Source organism: Ursus americanus, chromosome 14, assembly GCF_024610735.1.
Source record: "Ursus americanus isolate L20-20 chromosome 14, mUrsAme1.1.p, whole genome shotgun sequence".
Lineage (NCBI taxonomy): Eukaryota > Metazoa > Chordata > Mammalia > Carnivora > Ursidae > Ursus > Ursus americanus.
Genome location: NC_142140.1, coordinates 34,749,636 through 34,765,877, shown reverse-complemented (window position 1 = coordinate 34,765,877; position 16,242 = coordinate 34,749,636). Strand labels below are relative to the sequence as shown.

The window sequence follows — 16,242 nt, the reverse complement described above, 5'->3', positions numbered from 1 at the left end:
CTAATAGCCTCAATGCTGAAAAATAGACAACAACTCATAAATGTTCATCTTTTCCTACATACCTATAATTTCAGTTTCTTGCCTGTACCATTGGGAAATCTGTCTTATTTTATGGATTAACTGACTGCCTATTCGTTGTTCTTAGAATATCAGCTTTACTTCAAAGGCACAAATCCTTGTGCATGCTTCCTTAACCACCAATAAAAGGAACAGTTAATGTGCTACAAAGCAAGAAAAATTGACTTTAAAAACAGAACATTCTAAAAAAAAAAAAAAAACTAAGAAAAAAAATAAAAAAAATAAAAACAGAACATTCTTCTCATGGTCTTACCTTTATGTACAGAAGGGTTTCTCAACTTTGGCACAATCGGCATGTGGGCTGGATAATTCTTTTTTGTGGGGGCTATCCCCTGCATTGGAAGCCATTTAGCAGCATCCCTGGTCTCTACCCACTAGAAGCCAATAACTCTGGCTCCCTCGCCTCACTGGTTTTGACAACCCCAGATGTCTCCAGACAGTCCTCCTCTACTAGGTAACTATTGGTGTGCAAGAAGGAGGAATTGGGTCTTGGAAATGTGTGTTTGGGGTCACTGAACAGAAGAACCTCAGGTCTAGTATTGCAGGAAGTTGCCAAACTGCCAGCACGCGTGTGGTGATTCCCAAAACATGTGCTCACAGATTATCTGTTGATAACTACAGATTCAGACAGCAGGTTGAATAATCAGCACCGTAGCTTAATTTGGGGAAGTGTCTTTAGTTTTATTTCCCTCTTCTTCTCCCAATTTTGGTTTTTCCATTTGCCAGTGGTGACCACATGAAGTTTTACAGTTGATCTTGACTTTTTATGTAACGATTGCTTTTTTCTTTTCTTTTCTTTTCTTTTCTTTTCTTTTCTTTTCTTTTCTTTTCTTTTCTTTTCTTTTCTTTTCTTTTTCTTTCTTTCTCTTTTTTTTTCCTCTTGTTTTTCAGCTCCCTCAGGCACAAAAGGTAAACTCTTTTCCATCACATTGCAATCATTCTCGGAACTTGCGAACTGTGCATGTCTCCATGATTTTGTGCGTTCAGTACTGTTCATGACCAGTGAAATGGTTTTCCTCTTAAAACTCTAAAAGCCTGAGGTTGGGCAGGAGCAGAAAGGCCAACGGACTCATCTGTCCACTGTCTCCCTGCCAAGTTTGTCCCATCAAAGAACCCTCTTGTGGCCAAAAGTTTGGGGACAACTCTGCACCCAACCATTTTGCTCAAGAATTCTCAAATAATAGGTCAAGAGTAAATTTAGCACATTCCTTCAAACACAGCATTCCAGGTCTTCCCTGAGGTACTTTCCTAGGGATACAGCTAATGTGAATAATTGGTAAGGCCCAGTGACTAAGTTTAGATTCTGGGCTCTTAAGCCAAATCTCTGAAGACTCCCTGTGGGTTTCATTAATTGTAAAATCAATAGCTCCTTCACTTGTCTCATCGGCTGTACCACCTGGAGAGCATTAGAGCAAAGTTCTTGCCAAAGTCAGACCCTTTCACTGGTCCTCATTGTCTGTCTGGGATGATCTGGTTTCACCATTTAGAATGTTCTCTGTCTAGTAAGATTCCATGTGATTGCCATGCTGGCTTTGCTGTGTTGTCCCCATGGCATGTCATTGTATCCTAAGGACAGTTACAGAAGAAAACATGACACATGATGCCTGCTGACTTGTTCTGGGATATTTCACAAACACAAGCAAGATTTCCAGAAGACACAGTGATTTCTGGGGGCCAGATGTGGGTTGGTTTTGTTTCAAGAGCTGAGGTAAGGCACCTCCCCGAAATGTAAGCAGTACCTCCCAAGCTTTCCAGTTTGGAGCAAAGATGATTTGATTCCTTCCCGTTGAGAGAGATAGCACAACTGCTCTACAAAAGACAGTCTGTTCAGACCATATGGACAACCAGAGGCCTAGAAATCATTACACAATTACTCAAATATATTCGAGATATTTAAACAAGGCGAGACATGCTAGTGTGTGACTTGGCTTGTGGTAATGTTTGATTACACTTCAGTGCCATCACCAAAAGACTGAACACTTCATTAAAAGTTAAAGTATTTGAGTAGAACAACAGCTTCCAGGGTAAATATATGGTCAGAATTCCACATTATCTGGAAGGATCGGCATCTTTAATAGGTCATGCTTTCTTAATTGCCCACATTTGAAATTTCTTTGTAAAGAGACTTAACAAATTCAGTGCCTAAAACTGGACCAACCTCAACGTACTGGCATTTATTCATCAAGTTTCCACTGATCCATATACAGAAGCATTCTGTTGTAGAAGATTCCTCATGAATTTGAGGTGCCATCAGCCATGGAATTTTAAAACAAGGTTCAAAACAAACCAACACAGAATACGGTAAGAACAAAGGTTGCTGGGACATATGGTCTTCAATAGCAGTTAGCTCCCTGCCCTCTTTCTTTCTGTTACTCACATCACATGCCATGCAAATAGAAAGTTCGGAACTGGGGAGGACACTCCAGTGTCTTTCCAAAGATGTTGGACTGCCCAAGAACTTGCTGTGCAGCCCTGTGTCACAAGGAATAGCTCTTCCCCCCCCACCCAGTTCTTCACCATCGATTCACATTGTCTTTCTATTAAAATAGAAAGGTACTTATCATAAAAATTGTTAAGAACGCTACATGAAATGGTTTCAGAACTCTTGGGAGTCATTTCTGGGCAATTCAGCTCGTTGGAGAAGGAGTTTAAGTAGAAACCTTGGGGATCTGGGCTGGGTCAGAAGGTGGAAGGTGGAGGGTGGCTGAGGAGAGTCACACAGCTGGTGGAAGACACCTGCCTCAGGGCAGCCAGTCTCAGCTGCTGGTGGATGAGTATCCGTGCCCCTCACGTCCTTCCTCTGTCCATCCCCAGTGTTACTTCAGTGACACTTGCAGAGCACTCTGCTGGAAAGATGAGGGTCCTCCGAGCATCAGCCCCCCTCAAACTCATTGTCCTGCTGCTTGACCAGCAAAGGAACATGGTGGGTTGCTTCCCAGCCTCCCTCCGTTTGTGACCATGGGCCAGTTAATTAACTTCTCTATGCTTTAGGATTCTTCTCATTAAGAAGAATGATAGACTCATTTTCCAGTTTTGTTATGAGAGTTATTTCTCTTACTGGTGTCTAGCACAGAACCTGCCATATGCTAGAAACTCACAAAACTTAGAGTTCCTCCTACCACTTATGTGTCTTGGCTTCTCATGCTTTAGAGCAGCGATGAAGAGAACATATGAGCAGATCATACGGGATGTGGTGGTCTGGGGCCTCGGCAATGATTTGTGGTTCTGACTCAAGCCTAATGAATAATCAGGAAATGACAGAAGTGCCGGGAAGATACATGACGCCCCTCTAGTTTCATTAAAAACTCTACATTACCTGACTTCACCTTTACATGGAGTCAGAAGGAAATGCAGGTTGGGCTTCAAACCCCAACAAAGCAAAGGCTTCCAGGGACAATTGTTTTGAGAGATTTCTTCCCAAAGTCTTTGACGTTACCCATCGATTTCACCCAGCCGTGGACATGATTGCAATGAGCCCCTTCCAAACCCAAGAGTTTGTTGTTCTGGGGGTAAAAGGGAGGCATCTCCAGCTGTTACGTCTTTGGCCTGCTTTTCACATGAGGTCATGGGTGCATACGTTGGACCATATGGTGTCTGCATCTGTGCTGTGTTTTTGTTGGAGTCCCTCTTTGTATCATCTGCAACTGTTTTTTCCATAAATGTTTTAAATAGTTATCTCTGTAAACATGCTTACTTTAATCTTTTAGCTGATCAATCACTAAAAATGTCCCATTGGGGTGTCCCTCCTATGTGTGGTAGTCATTAATGATTCTTGGCTAAAAGTTATGGTTTTCATAATTCTGATGTTTTGAGGGTCTTTCAAAACTTACCTTCTAGCTTATGACTATTTTCTAGAACAATGGTTTGCAAAAATAATTTTATTTTGTTTTTACTGTGATTCTTAAGCACCTCTGAGATCATTTCTAGACTCTGTAAATTTCAACCCTTGATATCACATTGGGATAGTACTAACTGGTGATATGCCTGATTAACTATTTTCACCAAATGCAGTGAAGTGCCCCAAAGTTTTGGTTAAAAACCGTGTAGCAATACAGACCTGATGCCCTCAAGCCATCACAGGTCTGTTCTTTTTAGTGGAAATTGAACCACTTTCTCCAGTGGATTGATGGTCCTAAATTGAACAATGAAGAAAGGTCCATATGTAAGAAAGGTCTGCCTGTTTATTTTTTCTTACATGGAACTTCTTGACTTCTAAAGAACATCTGAGAGATCCCATTTTATAATAATAACACAGCAGAGTTACCCAAAACCACTTGCAAGTGTACATTCAGTCATCATTCCTGGCAAAAAAAGTTGTCTATTTTTTCAAACAGCATATTCATTCAGGTGGGTTTTGTCTATGGGAACGAAATATCGGTTGTTCACTGCATGATTAATCACTGCAGAGTGGGGCCTTGAACACTGAAAGGCAAATATACTCTTGGGGGAATTCCAAAGTCGGCTGGGTACGTGGGTTAACTTCTCCCCCCATCGGTAACCCCTTCCCTTTATCTCGTGCTGCCTTCCCACCACTTTGGAGTTTGTCAGACACCGTTCCGTGAAGGTTTCGAGAGTGCTCTGTCTGGCCCGGCACTAGATTAGTTAATATCAGTCTGAGAACTCGGAGCAGCATAAGCATTTTTCTCAAAACCATAGTTAAAGAAAACCACATCTCAAATCCTGTTTGGGACAGCAATTGATGCATTCAGGGCTGCACAGTATGGCAAAACGATCCCTGTTTAATAGCCCGACGACATGTTTTGTTTCCTGTTAGGAAGAGCTAACTTGCATTCTTGAACAAACACAGCAGGGCTCACAGTTGTTTTATGCCTGCTGTGATATTCTGTGCTGCTTAACTTGTATGAGGACTCAGGAGTGCATAAATTAGCTTCTTAAATGGAGGTCGATTTGGGGGTTTTCTTTCAGGATGGAACTGGCTTATTAATATCCCCCCCGAGTGTCCATGGGATCCGGAATCCATTTGCATTTTCTTTGTGTCCTTGTTTATATTATATTTAGGAGGGATAAATGGAAGCATTCATTTCCCTAAAGTTTTTCTTCCCCCTTTGCTTTTTTTTTTTTTTTTTTCTCCCCTTCTTTCTTTCATTTGTCTCATGCTTTAGGTCCACACTTGGGCAAGTGGAATCTGGCCTGTTCTTATCTCTGGGTAATCAGATTTCAGCAATTGTGGGGCATCATTTATCATTCTTCGCCTCATTTAACTTCTGTACTTTGAAATGTTGAATTAACTGTCATTGAAAATAGAAAATTGAAAGTTTGCAAAGCTGCTTTTTTCATAGAACTGTAGGTCTAGCGATTTTCGTGTTCCATTATAGTTATATAACCAGCAAAATCCGTGCAAATCAAGTGCGAAACTGAGAGGTGGTAACTGTTTACATTTGGTTCTGGTTTATGACTCATTTGCTTTTACCTTGACTTGCTTTGTGTGTGAATTATTATATCTTGTTTTGATAACCCCATTCCCCCCCTTATCATTTTCTGTTTTATAGGAACATGTACAGGCATCTTTAATATGCATCCTCGGGCTGGGGCTGTTAAGATTGACTACACTGAGTCTGTAAGCTGGTAGCTGCCATGTGAATTAGTAGATCTGTTCTGTGAATAAGGCCAGGGAGGAAGAACCCAGGACAAGTCTAGCCACTGCGGCTCTCCCGTGGCCAGTGTGCCGGAACTCTGCGGCAATCAGAGTCACAGCACATTGCTGAACCAGAATGATGATCACAGAGCCCCATAGTTTGTTCCCCACTGTAGTTCTGTGTGGGTGTATCAGTAGTGGTCCAGATCCACTGACGAAGAAGGTGTAGTTTGCCTGTTTCATATCCATGTGAGTCTTGGCCAAGCCCTCTTCCATGGCCCTCTTCAGCTCCGTGCTTTAGAACATTAATATAGGAACACAAGACCCCCAGCACATGGCTCCCCAATGGCGGGAGGGCTGGCAGAGCAGCACGCAAGAACTGCACCCCCATAGGGACCAATGGGGGTCATAGAGTTCCAATGCAGACACAGGATGCTCTTTGCCTTTCTTGTTTGAAAAAGCTAATTGGGTAATTTTAAACAAACTCGTAATGCGTGTTTATTTGTATATCTGGAAAAAAACGTTCAAGTTTCATCCCATTTTCATATAAATTGGAACTTTAATAGGATTTTATAACAAAGATAAAAGCAAGGTAAGAACCAGAATTCAATTATGAAAAGATTTTTTTAGTTTTTAGTTTTTACACTATCAGCATGAAAATTGATTAAAAAAAAAAAAACGCAAAACAAAACCAAAACAAAAAAGAAAAAGAAAAACCTTCAAGAATACATTGCTAGTACATATGAAGAATATCCGTACTTCCGTGTTTTAACCCAACAATCCTCCTTCATAGAAAGAATGTAACCCAAACCAGTCAGTGACTTGCAATTTTACCTCTAATGAGGAAAAGAAGAACCAACACACCCAGCAATAGTAAAGTGGTGGCAAAAGTCACCCAAGTTCCAAAGGATAGGAAGCCATTATAAAATTGTGGTCAAAATGAAATTGAATTAGGGGCGCCTGGGTAGCGCAGTCGTTAAAGCGTCTGCCTTCGGCTCAGGGCGTGATCCTGGCGATCCGGGATCGAGTCCCACATCAGGCTCTTCCGCTGTGAGCCTGCTTCTTCCTCTCCCACTCCCCCTGCTGTGTTCCCTCTCTCGCTGGCTGTCTCTCTGTCACATAAATAAATAAAATCTTTAAAAAAAAAAATGAAATTGAATTAAATATAAGAAAATAAATTAGTTTTAAAATCAGAATATAACATTTTATGTACATTATGGTCTTAGTGTGTGTGTGTGTGTGTAAACATACAGATGTACAAAACAATACTGAGAAGAAACGCATAGGTATGTCTCATAGTGGATATTCCCCTCTAAGAGGAGAACAAGTATTTTGCTTTATTCTTAATTCAGTTCTGTGCTTTTCAAACCCTGTGCAGTGAACATGTATTTTTATAAGTAGTTATATTTATAATAATAGTGAACAAAATGTATTACTCATAAATACATTAAATGGACAAACAAGGCTTTTGCCTAAAAATTGTTTGCTGAGCCTAACTCACTCCAGAAACAAATGAAAAACTGGGAAATCAAAACTCAGTTTTAAAAACACATACAATTACGTAGATTCTTAGAACAGACAGCTCTGCTCAGAAGATGGACAGTTTGTCAGTGATGTGCTGTCTTACACGGGACAAATCTAAAAAGTACCTTTGTTTATCAAAACTCTTCATTTTCTAACAGAAAGAGAAATCATCTTTTATCTTTAGTCAAAGGCCCATCCCCATGAGGTGCTTAGAGCAGCATGGATCTGAGTGTGGGCGGTCCATGGAAGTGCAGGGGCACAGTCGAACCCAGGGGGCTGCCTAACCTACTACACACACCTCATTTGGAGGTGTTGCTGGTCCTACTCACTGTTCAGTGTGGGACTGGTTGGAAGGAAAGGCTACCTTGGCTTTCAGATGGGAAGAATGGAGCAGGGAGAGTGACCTTTGCCCCGGTTGCTATTTGGAGTGTGCTGTTCTCACACAGTCCAGCCCTTTGTGGTGTGCACGTGTGACAGAATGGGCTGTCCCACTCCTATGGCAGAGGGAAGAGAACCCAGCTGTCCAAAGACCAACTGCAAGGTTGGCTGGAGTTGGAGTAGAGACCCCACCCTGCCAGTCCTGCCTGGCAAACTTGGGTCCAGAACACCATCACCCTGAGCCTTGCTTTTCTCCTTGTTGTAATGGGAGACTCCCCTGAGAAGCACATGAACAGTGCTTGCCAGGGCCATCCACACTGAGTGCCTGACCAGAGGGGAAGCCAGTCTTGGAAAGAGCAATGCTACCCATTGTGCTAGTAGTATACCTTGTTTAATAGACAAATAACATTTGACACAAATAAATTAGAAATGGTTTTGAAACACTGATGTAATCTGATGTTCTCCAAAAAAGAAAAAAAAAAAGTAGGTATTTTTGTAAATCCAAAAACCAAGAATTGATTTAAAGATCCCTAGTATTGCAGTGCTTTCTCGTCCCAGACTTAATGTTTAGTGTCTTAGGAATTCAGAGTCTTCTTTAAAAAATTCTCATGTCTTTAAGATATGTGAATGTCTTCTATTATTTATTTAAAGCAGGCACAACTGTAAAATATGATTGTCTTGAGGTGTTAAAACAATACAAGCCCTGCTTATAACATTACTAAAATGAAACTGCCTTTTCTTTTGAAAGTCAAAGAAACATCTGAGTAAAAACAATGGAATTAAAAAAATTGTTTTCATTATAATTGTTCTTCCCTCCCCAAAGAAATATGCATATCCTTTTTTTCTTCTACATAGAAAGGAAGGCAGAGGATTGAGAAGAGCTATTTCACAAAGCCAGGAAATTTGGCTGTGGTGGCATTAATGTCAGCATGACTTATGTCAAGCCTAGGGACTGTCTTGAAGAGGACATCAGAGAACACCTGAGGTTCTGATTTCCTTGCTTCTAGATGCCATTCTCCAGGGCTCACTTATTGACCCAAGGGCGATCATGAGCTCAAAGAATTGCCATTTTGAGGGTTCTCCTGTATTTATTGGAAGATTTAGGACAACTGTATCCATCACTTGACCCACTAAGGTATGTTTCCTGAAAGCAGTATATGAATCAACACTTTATTGGTCAAGAGCTTGGAAGAGAGAGTATCATTTAGGGGACACCTACATGGAATACCTTAATGAAGGAAAGGGAAGGGAAAAGGAAGGGAACCCAGGAAGTGCGGGCTTCCGTGAGAAGAGCGTTTCTTTTGTGATTGCATTACTGTGTTTCTCTGAGTTCCGTAGGAGAGGAAGTGAGAGAGAATGTACAGTGAAGAACACCATTCATTCTGGCACAGGGCTCATGAAAAGCAGTGCAATTCATTGATTCTGGAAACCAAATCTGTGTCGCAATGTAAATCTAAGCTGAGTGTATATGAAATCAATGCCAAATCACTGTCAATGATATTAATCTGACTTCATGGTCCTCATTGGTAGGGATTTCCTATGTGGCAGGTGTGGTATGAAAATGTCATGAATTACTCAGGAGAACACACACACACACACACACACACACACACACACACACACCCCATACACTCATAGACAGAGCCTTGCCTTTCTTAACTTTTTTTTTGGCTTGATGTTTTGATACAAAATATTCTCATTTTCGCTGACAGAATTTACGTCATCATTTCTGCCCATTACAATGAGATTTTAATTTTAATGAAGCAACTGCCCTTCCAGTTTTTTCTTTCTAAACAGAGTTACGTATTTGTTGGTCTGGTCATAGTTCAGCTGCCTGATCCCCTTTCCTGTCCCGTTATTAGCTGGTCAGACCCCCGATTAATGGATCTATAGTCGTTACAAACCCAAATGTAGCCCGGTTCCATGAGAACGGCAGGGATGGCTCTGTGCGAGCTCTCAGCTCACGCCAGAGGATTCGACTGGAATGACCCTCTGGGGTTAAACCAGAGCGGTTGTGCAATCCTGCACAGCAGCGCGGCTAACGAGTTCAAGAACAGAGAGTTCGATGTTTATCCCTTCAAATTAACTGGAAGGATTTTGTAAAACCCAACCTAGTTTCGAGAGGTAGAAAAATGTCGGGCGAAGGACTAATGCCATGGTATGGATTTTCTTTTTCCAGAAATGACTCACAAAAGTGAACCACTTGCTGAGTCATGAGCCCTTGTGTGCTTGGATTGGACCCATCCACGTGCGCCCAGGCCTGGGATGCAGTAACTCATCTGGAGGCCCGGTGCTTCGGCAGCATCTGTCCCTTCTTCCCCAGCCCCTTCCTCCAGGCAGTTCCTTTCCCAGTCTGCTTCCTTCCTAACCTCCTTCCATTTACGGTAAACCCCCCCACCCCCCCGGCCAGCTGCTTTCTAAGGCCTTTTGTTTAACTATTAAAGCCATGATGTTCTATCATGGGATAAAGGAATAATATTTTTGTTTTGGTTATGCAGTTCCAATGGAGAGCTGGATGGGGTGTTCTAATTCAGTAGAGCAGTGGGTGAATTCCAGAGGAGCTGATCAGCTCCCCCCACCACCTAGAACGTTCCTTATGAGGGTGCGTGTACTTGTTGGCTGTGCCAGGCTCTGTGCTGGCTGCTTTACATCTAGAATTCTACTTAACCCTCCCAAGAACTATGGGTGGTACCCCTACTCTAGCAATGATCAGCGTGCTTCACTGCACCCCAGGCTCCTTAAGGCAAAACGTGACATTTGTCTTTGTCCTTTACAGAAAGGAGGTTGAGGGCACAGTGATTGGGACGGGGCCTCTAGCATCAGGTGGGCCAAGGCCTAAATCTCCGCTGCTCTCTGTGACCCAGGTGCCAGGTTCTTTGTGCCTTTATTTCTTCACCTACAAGATGGGCTTTGAAAGACACTTTGCAAGGTCTGTGTCAGGGTTCAATCTAAGGGTACCTAAATATAAAAACATTCAAAGCAGTGTTTAGTAATAGCAAGCTGTGCTTGGAAACAGATATGGATGGAGGGATGGATGGATGGATGGATGGATGGATGGATGGATGGATAGAAGGATGGGTAGATAAGCTTGGGTAACCTGCTCTGGGATTTAATTCCAGATGCTTCTATAGCTGATTCTCCTCTCTGTGCTGCTTTCCAAAGTCACAGTGTTCAACTAAGCTGTTACATGAGCATTCTGTCCCAGCAACGGCAGCAGCATGTAAGTGCCAGCTGCTCAGAGCCTCCTTACAGTCTCACCACACTGGCGCAGGCACAACACGCACAGATACCGAGTGAAGGAGCCAGGAGCCAGTGGAAGCCCCAGAATATAAAAGGACAGGCTTGCCCAAATCCTGGCATCAAGTCACTGTGACTCCTTTTCCTCCTTGGGCCTTGATTATAAAATAAATGAAAGGGCAGGATCGGAATCCGTTCTTTCCGGGATCATTTGCTGAGCACTTCCTATGTACCAGATCTATGCTAAATGCTGTGGCTAAAAAGAGGGATCATTCCCAGCTTCTGCCCTTGCAGTTTACAAGCCCTCCAGAATTTTCAGTTTTTCTTCCAGCTACGGTGTTCAGTGACTGCTGTATTAACAGTTTGCACAAATTTGGTCCTAGATGGTATCTTAGGTTGTAGAGTAAATATGATTATCTTTGTAGTGAAGTTTGAGAACATCTGGTTCCCATTTCCACTTCGTTAGGGAAGGTTTTATGGAGGAAGCGGCGTTTCAGGGGGTCTTTAAACAGGAGGAAGGTTTTATCCCAGGGCCCCAAAGCTCTGACAGTTGACTGTATTTTCAGGCATCTATTTGGGAGGTGTCTAAACTGTGTTTGTGAAAATACAAGTGCTCCGTTATACTGGGGAGGTCAGTTATGTGTCCTAGCTGATCATGAATATTAGCGAAAATCCAATGCCCCATGGTAATTTGTATTGTCATTATTCTGGGACAGTCTTGAAATAAGCATGTTATACCCTAATAAACAAACAAAGCAGTTTCCTACAACAGCTTTTGGATATGTTGATCTGTAATATTCTCTTGCCCCTGGGTTTACTTATATATGTGTCCCTGGCCAAAGACTACATCTCCCCTCCGTCTAGATGTTTACTCATAAAACATATTCCCCACTTAATGACATAGCTCAGAAATGCTGGGAAAAGAGGAAGCAACATAAAATTTTTCCCAAATAATAACAGCTTTATTAGAAGAAAGTCATTTTGAGATTCTCATACAGATGTTCCAGCATTATCCAACACTATCACTCACAAAGTTGTCCTCAGGTTGTTAAGAAGAGGAAGAGAGGACAAACAAATTCAACAGTTGAGTTCATACAAGATACAAAGTTCAAAGAGGGACATCTGTTTACTTTTGTATTTAGACAATTTAAAATACAGTGAATCTGATAAGAATTCAGGGTCTTCAAATCTCAGACACAAGTAATAATGATTCAGTAAGAAGTGGCAATGTCTTGGCTAAAAGCGAAATATCACTTATGGAGTATTCTCGAAAACTGAGTGACTGCACTTTACCCAGACAATCAGATGCAAAGGGAGGGGCAATGTTACTTGGAAGATTTACTTATTCTTGTTTCTTCTTATTTCCCACTGCTACTTTGTTAATGCCTTATATTATTTAGGAGTCAGGCATCTTCCACAAATGTTGAAAGATGCCAGTGCAAATGAGAATCTAAACAGTGGTCGATGTTCTTAAATTGTCTAAATTTTAGAAGGGTAGCAGTTCATCTGAGTAGTATCATAAAAGGCAGACAATTCATATTGCTTACATTGAAAGAACCAGCTCTTCAATTAAAAATAGTAATGCCTGCTTTTTCTAAACGTCTTACTATAAAGAACATCTAAAATACTAATAATCAAGCATAATATGTTTAACTCAGAATATAAAAACTTTACTCTCATAGCATTTTCATATCAAAGTATTACCATAGTTTGTTTAAAGGACTATTTTGACCTTTATGCAAAAAGATTTGTTTGAATAGGATGATTATTATTTATTTTAGGGCATTGACATCCATTGCAAGCATGTGCTGTTGGGTGGTTTTATTTATAAAATGTTTTCTGTAGGTGAAAATTCATGGGGATGTTCTTTTTATTAAAACGTTCAACTATACAGAGAAGAGATTTAAAAAATCAAACATACATGCACAGATACACTACCAACGGTGATTTAGAAATCTTTTGGTTTTATCGCTGGAACAAACTATTCTTTCTTTCTCTTCTCCTTTCAAAATGGCTTTTTAGGTTATTGAGCAAGTGTATTTTTAAATATGCGTACTTGTGTAAAGCCTCTCATTTAAAACTGACCACCATTGAAGCAGCTAGTAAATTTCATGATTAGCACTCACAGCGGTGGAGATGTAAATGAGAGTAAAATTCAGAGTCAGATGCTGTTCACATCAGCCAAGCAGATAATGCGGGTACTGTGCACTGATACTTTTCAGGCATGAGATGCACCAATAGGCTTTAGTTTCCACATTTCCGTGGCTTGCACCTCTTCTTCCTCTGAGAGTGTCTGCATCTCCAGCAAGAGGTACCTCCAGGACAGAAAGTTAAGACCCATAATTGAGTATGGTTTTTACTAGATTTTTCCCCCTGATCTCTGTTCAATATTGAAGATAAAGGATGTTGGGGTGAGGGAAGGAGTGGGAGAATTGGGGGAGGTGCCATAGACAGGAATCAAAAGGGTAGGGATAGAGGACTTTTTGGTCTGGGAATAGGGGGCAAGGTCCAGGGATTTGTTCCTGTGGAGGGTCTCTACATAGCCACATACTCTGCTCATATTCCCTTTTCCAGGTCTGTGTTTTCCTGAAGCCCTCCCTGGTGCTCTCACTAATTTGTAGAGTGTTATTCCAGTGGCTTTCTACTGTCAGCCCTCCCCTTGCCATGGAGTGTGAAAACTGAAGGACATGGCTGCCATCTCTTTCTATCTTGTTCCCATTGCCCCCATTGTGTGCTACTGAAAGAATAGCCCTCAGGGATTCCCAGGTCATTGGTAAACTTACACTCATGGAGAGAGGAAAGAGAAAACCTCGCCCTTCCTGCTCTCCCTTATCACATTCTCAGATCCTGCACACCTTAAAGAATCGATCTACTTTCAAAATGTGTCATCTTCTATTTAAAGATGTACACAGCTGTGTTTTTTCACCTCTTGGTACTATTTTTTTTTCCTCTGTCAAGCTACAGGTTATTAACAGAACCATGAGTTTATATAGCCTATCTTTTCTCCCACTGGGTGGGGAATTAAGTGACATTGCCTGCCTTTTAAGTACATTTTTATTGGTAAGGCTATGCTTTGGAAAAGGCTCATCTCCCAGGACTTTGTGCCTGCAATTCATCCCAACTGCCACTAGATGGTGGCAGTGTCTTTTCATGGTGTGCAGGTTGGTGTTCATGCCAGGTGTTGGAAGGAAGACACAGCAGAAACCCAGCTGTGTACTCACAAATTATGTACACATGTATAAAATATTTATGTATTACGGTATACATTTATATGATGTACTCCATTAACATAGTCAATATGTTGATTGACTTTAATAAGAAAAGAAAAACATATAAACATAAAAGGGGCAACGTAGAGAAGAAATACAATCTTTGAGAAGAGTTAGTGAGTTGGCCTCTGTTCTTGGCTTAGAGCATTCTCTTCCTGAGCTGAGTTCCCCATTTCTGCACAAACTTCTGTTTGAGCCCAAGCCTCCAGGGCTGAGCAGCGATGGCAGGAAGCTCTGCTGAAAACCACCTGTCAGCCCTCAAATGGGCTGTCAGCCATGCTGCCCTTACCTTGTTCGAATGCTTTCTGAGGGCCCGGCTCCAACCCACCTCCCTTCTCAAGTGTTTGACCCTCGCCCCCAGAGGCCTCCAGCTACAGGGGACTCAGGTCCTGCCGCTGGTCCTGGCAAGCTTCCTGTAAGTGGACGTGTGAGGGAGGCAACACAGCAGGTGTCTTTCTGGGGGGGGGGGCTCCCCAGGCATCCCTGTAGCCACAACTGGTCATGATGTAACCTAGGCAGGGCCTGCAACCTGCCTCCGTTCCTGTCCCCCATCCCGTCCTCTCTCCTGGCAGGTTCCTAACTCTCTGTCAGAGCAGACTCTGGCTCTGCAACTTCTCACTCAGGCTCTTTTCTCAAAGCAGGCAAATGTCTATTCGTCATGAAAAGTTTTACACAAAATCCTAATGACAATAGTTTTGATGCCATCATAAAGAGTCCTCATTTCCCCCAGAATGCTGCCCATTGCCATTCAGTATCTGGGTACTTTCGGGATACCTAAATTTCCACCCTTATGGAATGGACACACAACCACTCAGCTTAAGATTGTTGGAACGTCTTGCCTTCGGCCTTTCTGGTCTCAGCAGTGTCTCCCCGTGTGGATTGTACAGGGTACTTGGGAGCACCTCGATGGGTATCTAGAACTACCTAGGTCATTTATGGTCAAGATGGGCGCTTGTGCAAGTCAGGATTCTTCTGTTAGAAGAGTTACAAATCCAGTCCACACTCATTTGGGCAAAAAGAAAAAAACAACAAACATCGCCTCAAGGAACCCAATAATGGAAAACAGCATGGGTGGAGTTGAGCTTAGGGATGAAGGCATCCCAGGACTTGTTCCCTCCCTCCCTGTCCCCCTTTCTCATTCCCTCCCCCTCCCTCCATGCCTCTCCTTATCTCCCACCACACACACACACACACACACACACACACACACACACACACACACACTTCTTCTTCTGTCTCTGGGTTGACTTTATTTTCCCCGTCTCTTCTCTATGGGGAAAGAACTTGGTTGTCAGGATTACATTCTTCTAGTCATCTGCGAAGGGGAGTAGAGAGTTTTTCCTATTAGCTCCAGATGGGGAAAAAAAAAAACAAAACAGGTGGCCTGGGTAGGGGGTGTGGTGTGTGTGTGTGTGTGTGTGTGTGTGTGTGTATGTGTGTGTGTGTGTGGTGCCCCAGTTGGCTCAGCCTGGGTGTGATGCCCAGTAACATGCAGGATGGGAGAGATTAGTTGCCAAGAGAACCTCGTGGAGGGAAGGGATGAAGAGGATTTCTCTAAAGAAAGGGGGTAATATTTGGGAAAAAAAGGGGGGGGGAAGAAAAGTACTGGGCGGTTTTTAAAAATATGTCCCCCTTCATTGTTCCACTGATACATATTCTGAAGTTTAAAGCAAATGGACGAAACTGCTCTGTGGCAGGGACCTTGTTTCTGCCGTCGTCACATTGGTTTTCAGGAACCATTCTGGATCTGTCATAAAAACCCCGACAGATGCCAGTGACTCTTGGACGTGTTTCCTTTAGTCTAGGCTAGTCCTGAAGAAGCTAGGCCCTCTGCTCACGTGACTAGAGCCAGTGTGCTGCCCCAGCCAGCGTTTCTCCCTCTGCCCCATTGCCTATCTGTCTCCTCTGGGGGACTTGGGTTCCTGACAGGTAAGACCTCTGTGTCTTGCCTGGGTATCTTCCAGCCTTCCAGCACATGGCATGGGACTTGGCACGGACGCTGGTGCTCGAGGCATGTGTCCCCAGGGAATCAATGAATGATACCTAGCCCAGCGGCAACACTGGTGGACCTCACTCTGGGGGTCGTCCCATCCGGGGCCGTACCGGAGAGCTGTCCGCATGGCCAGCCGGTGCCCCTGGCGGGAAGCGAATCAAGCGTCA

At 42.8% G+C, this 16,242-nt stretch overlaps 1 protein-coding gene across 3 annotated transcripts in view; it reads left to right on the top strand.

The window, feature by feature from the left end:
- Positions 1-16,242, top strand: part of CACNA2D3 (calcium voltage-gated channel auxiliary subunit alpha2delta 3) — an 834,102-nt gene that overhangs the window by 598,487 nt on the left and 219,373 nt on the right. For 2 of the 3 annotated variants that reach the window (XM_087866961.1, XM_087866959.1), the window contains exon 14: positions 970-987. The exons of the other annotated variant lie outside the window; for it this stretch is intronic. In XM_087866961.1, coding sequence (XP_087723087.1) covers positions 970-987 — 18 coding nt within the window. The remainder of the gene's footprint in view (positions 1-969; positions 988-16,242) is intronic. 3 annotated transcript variants of the gene reach the window in all.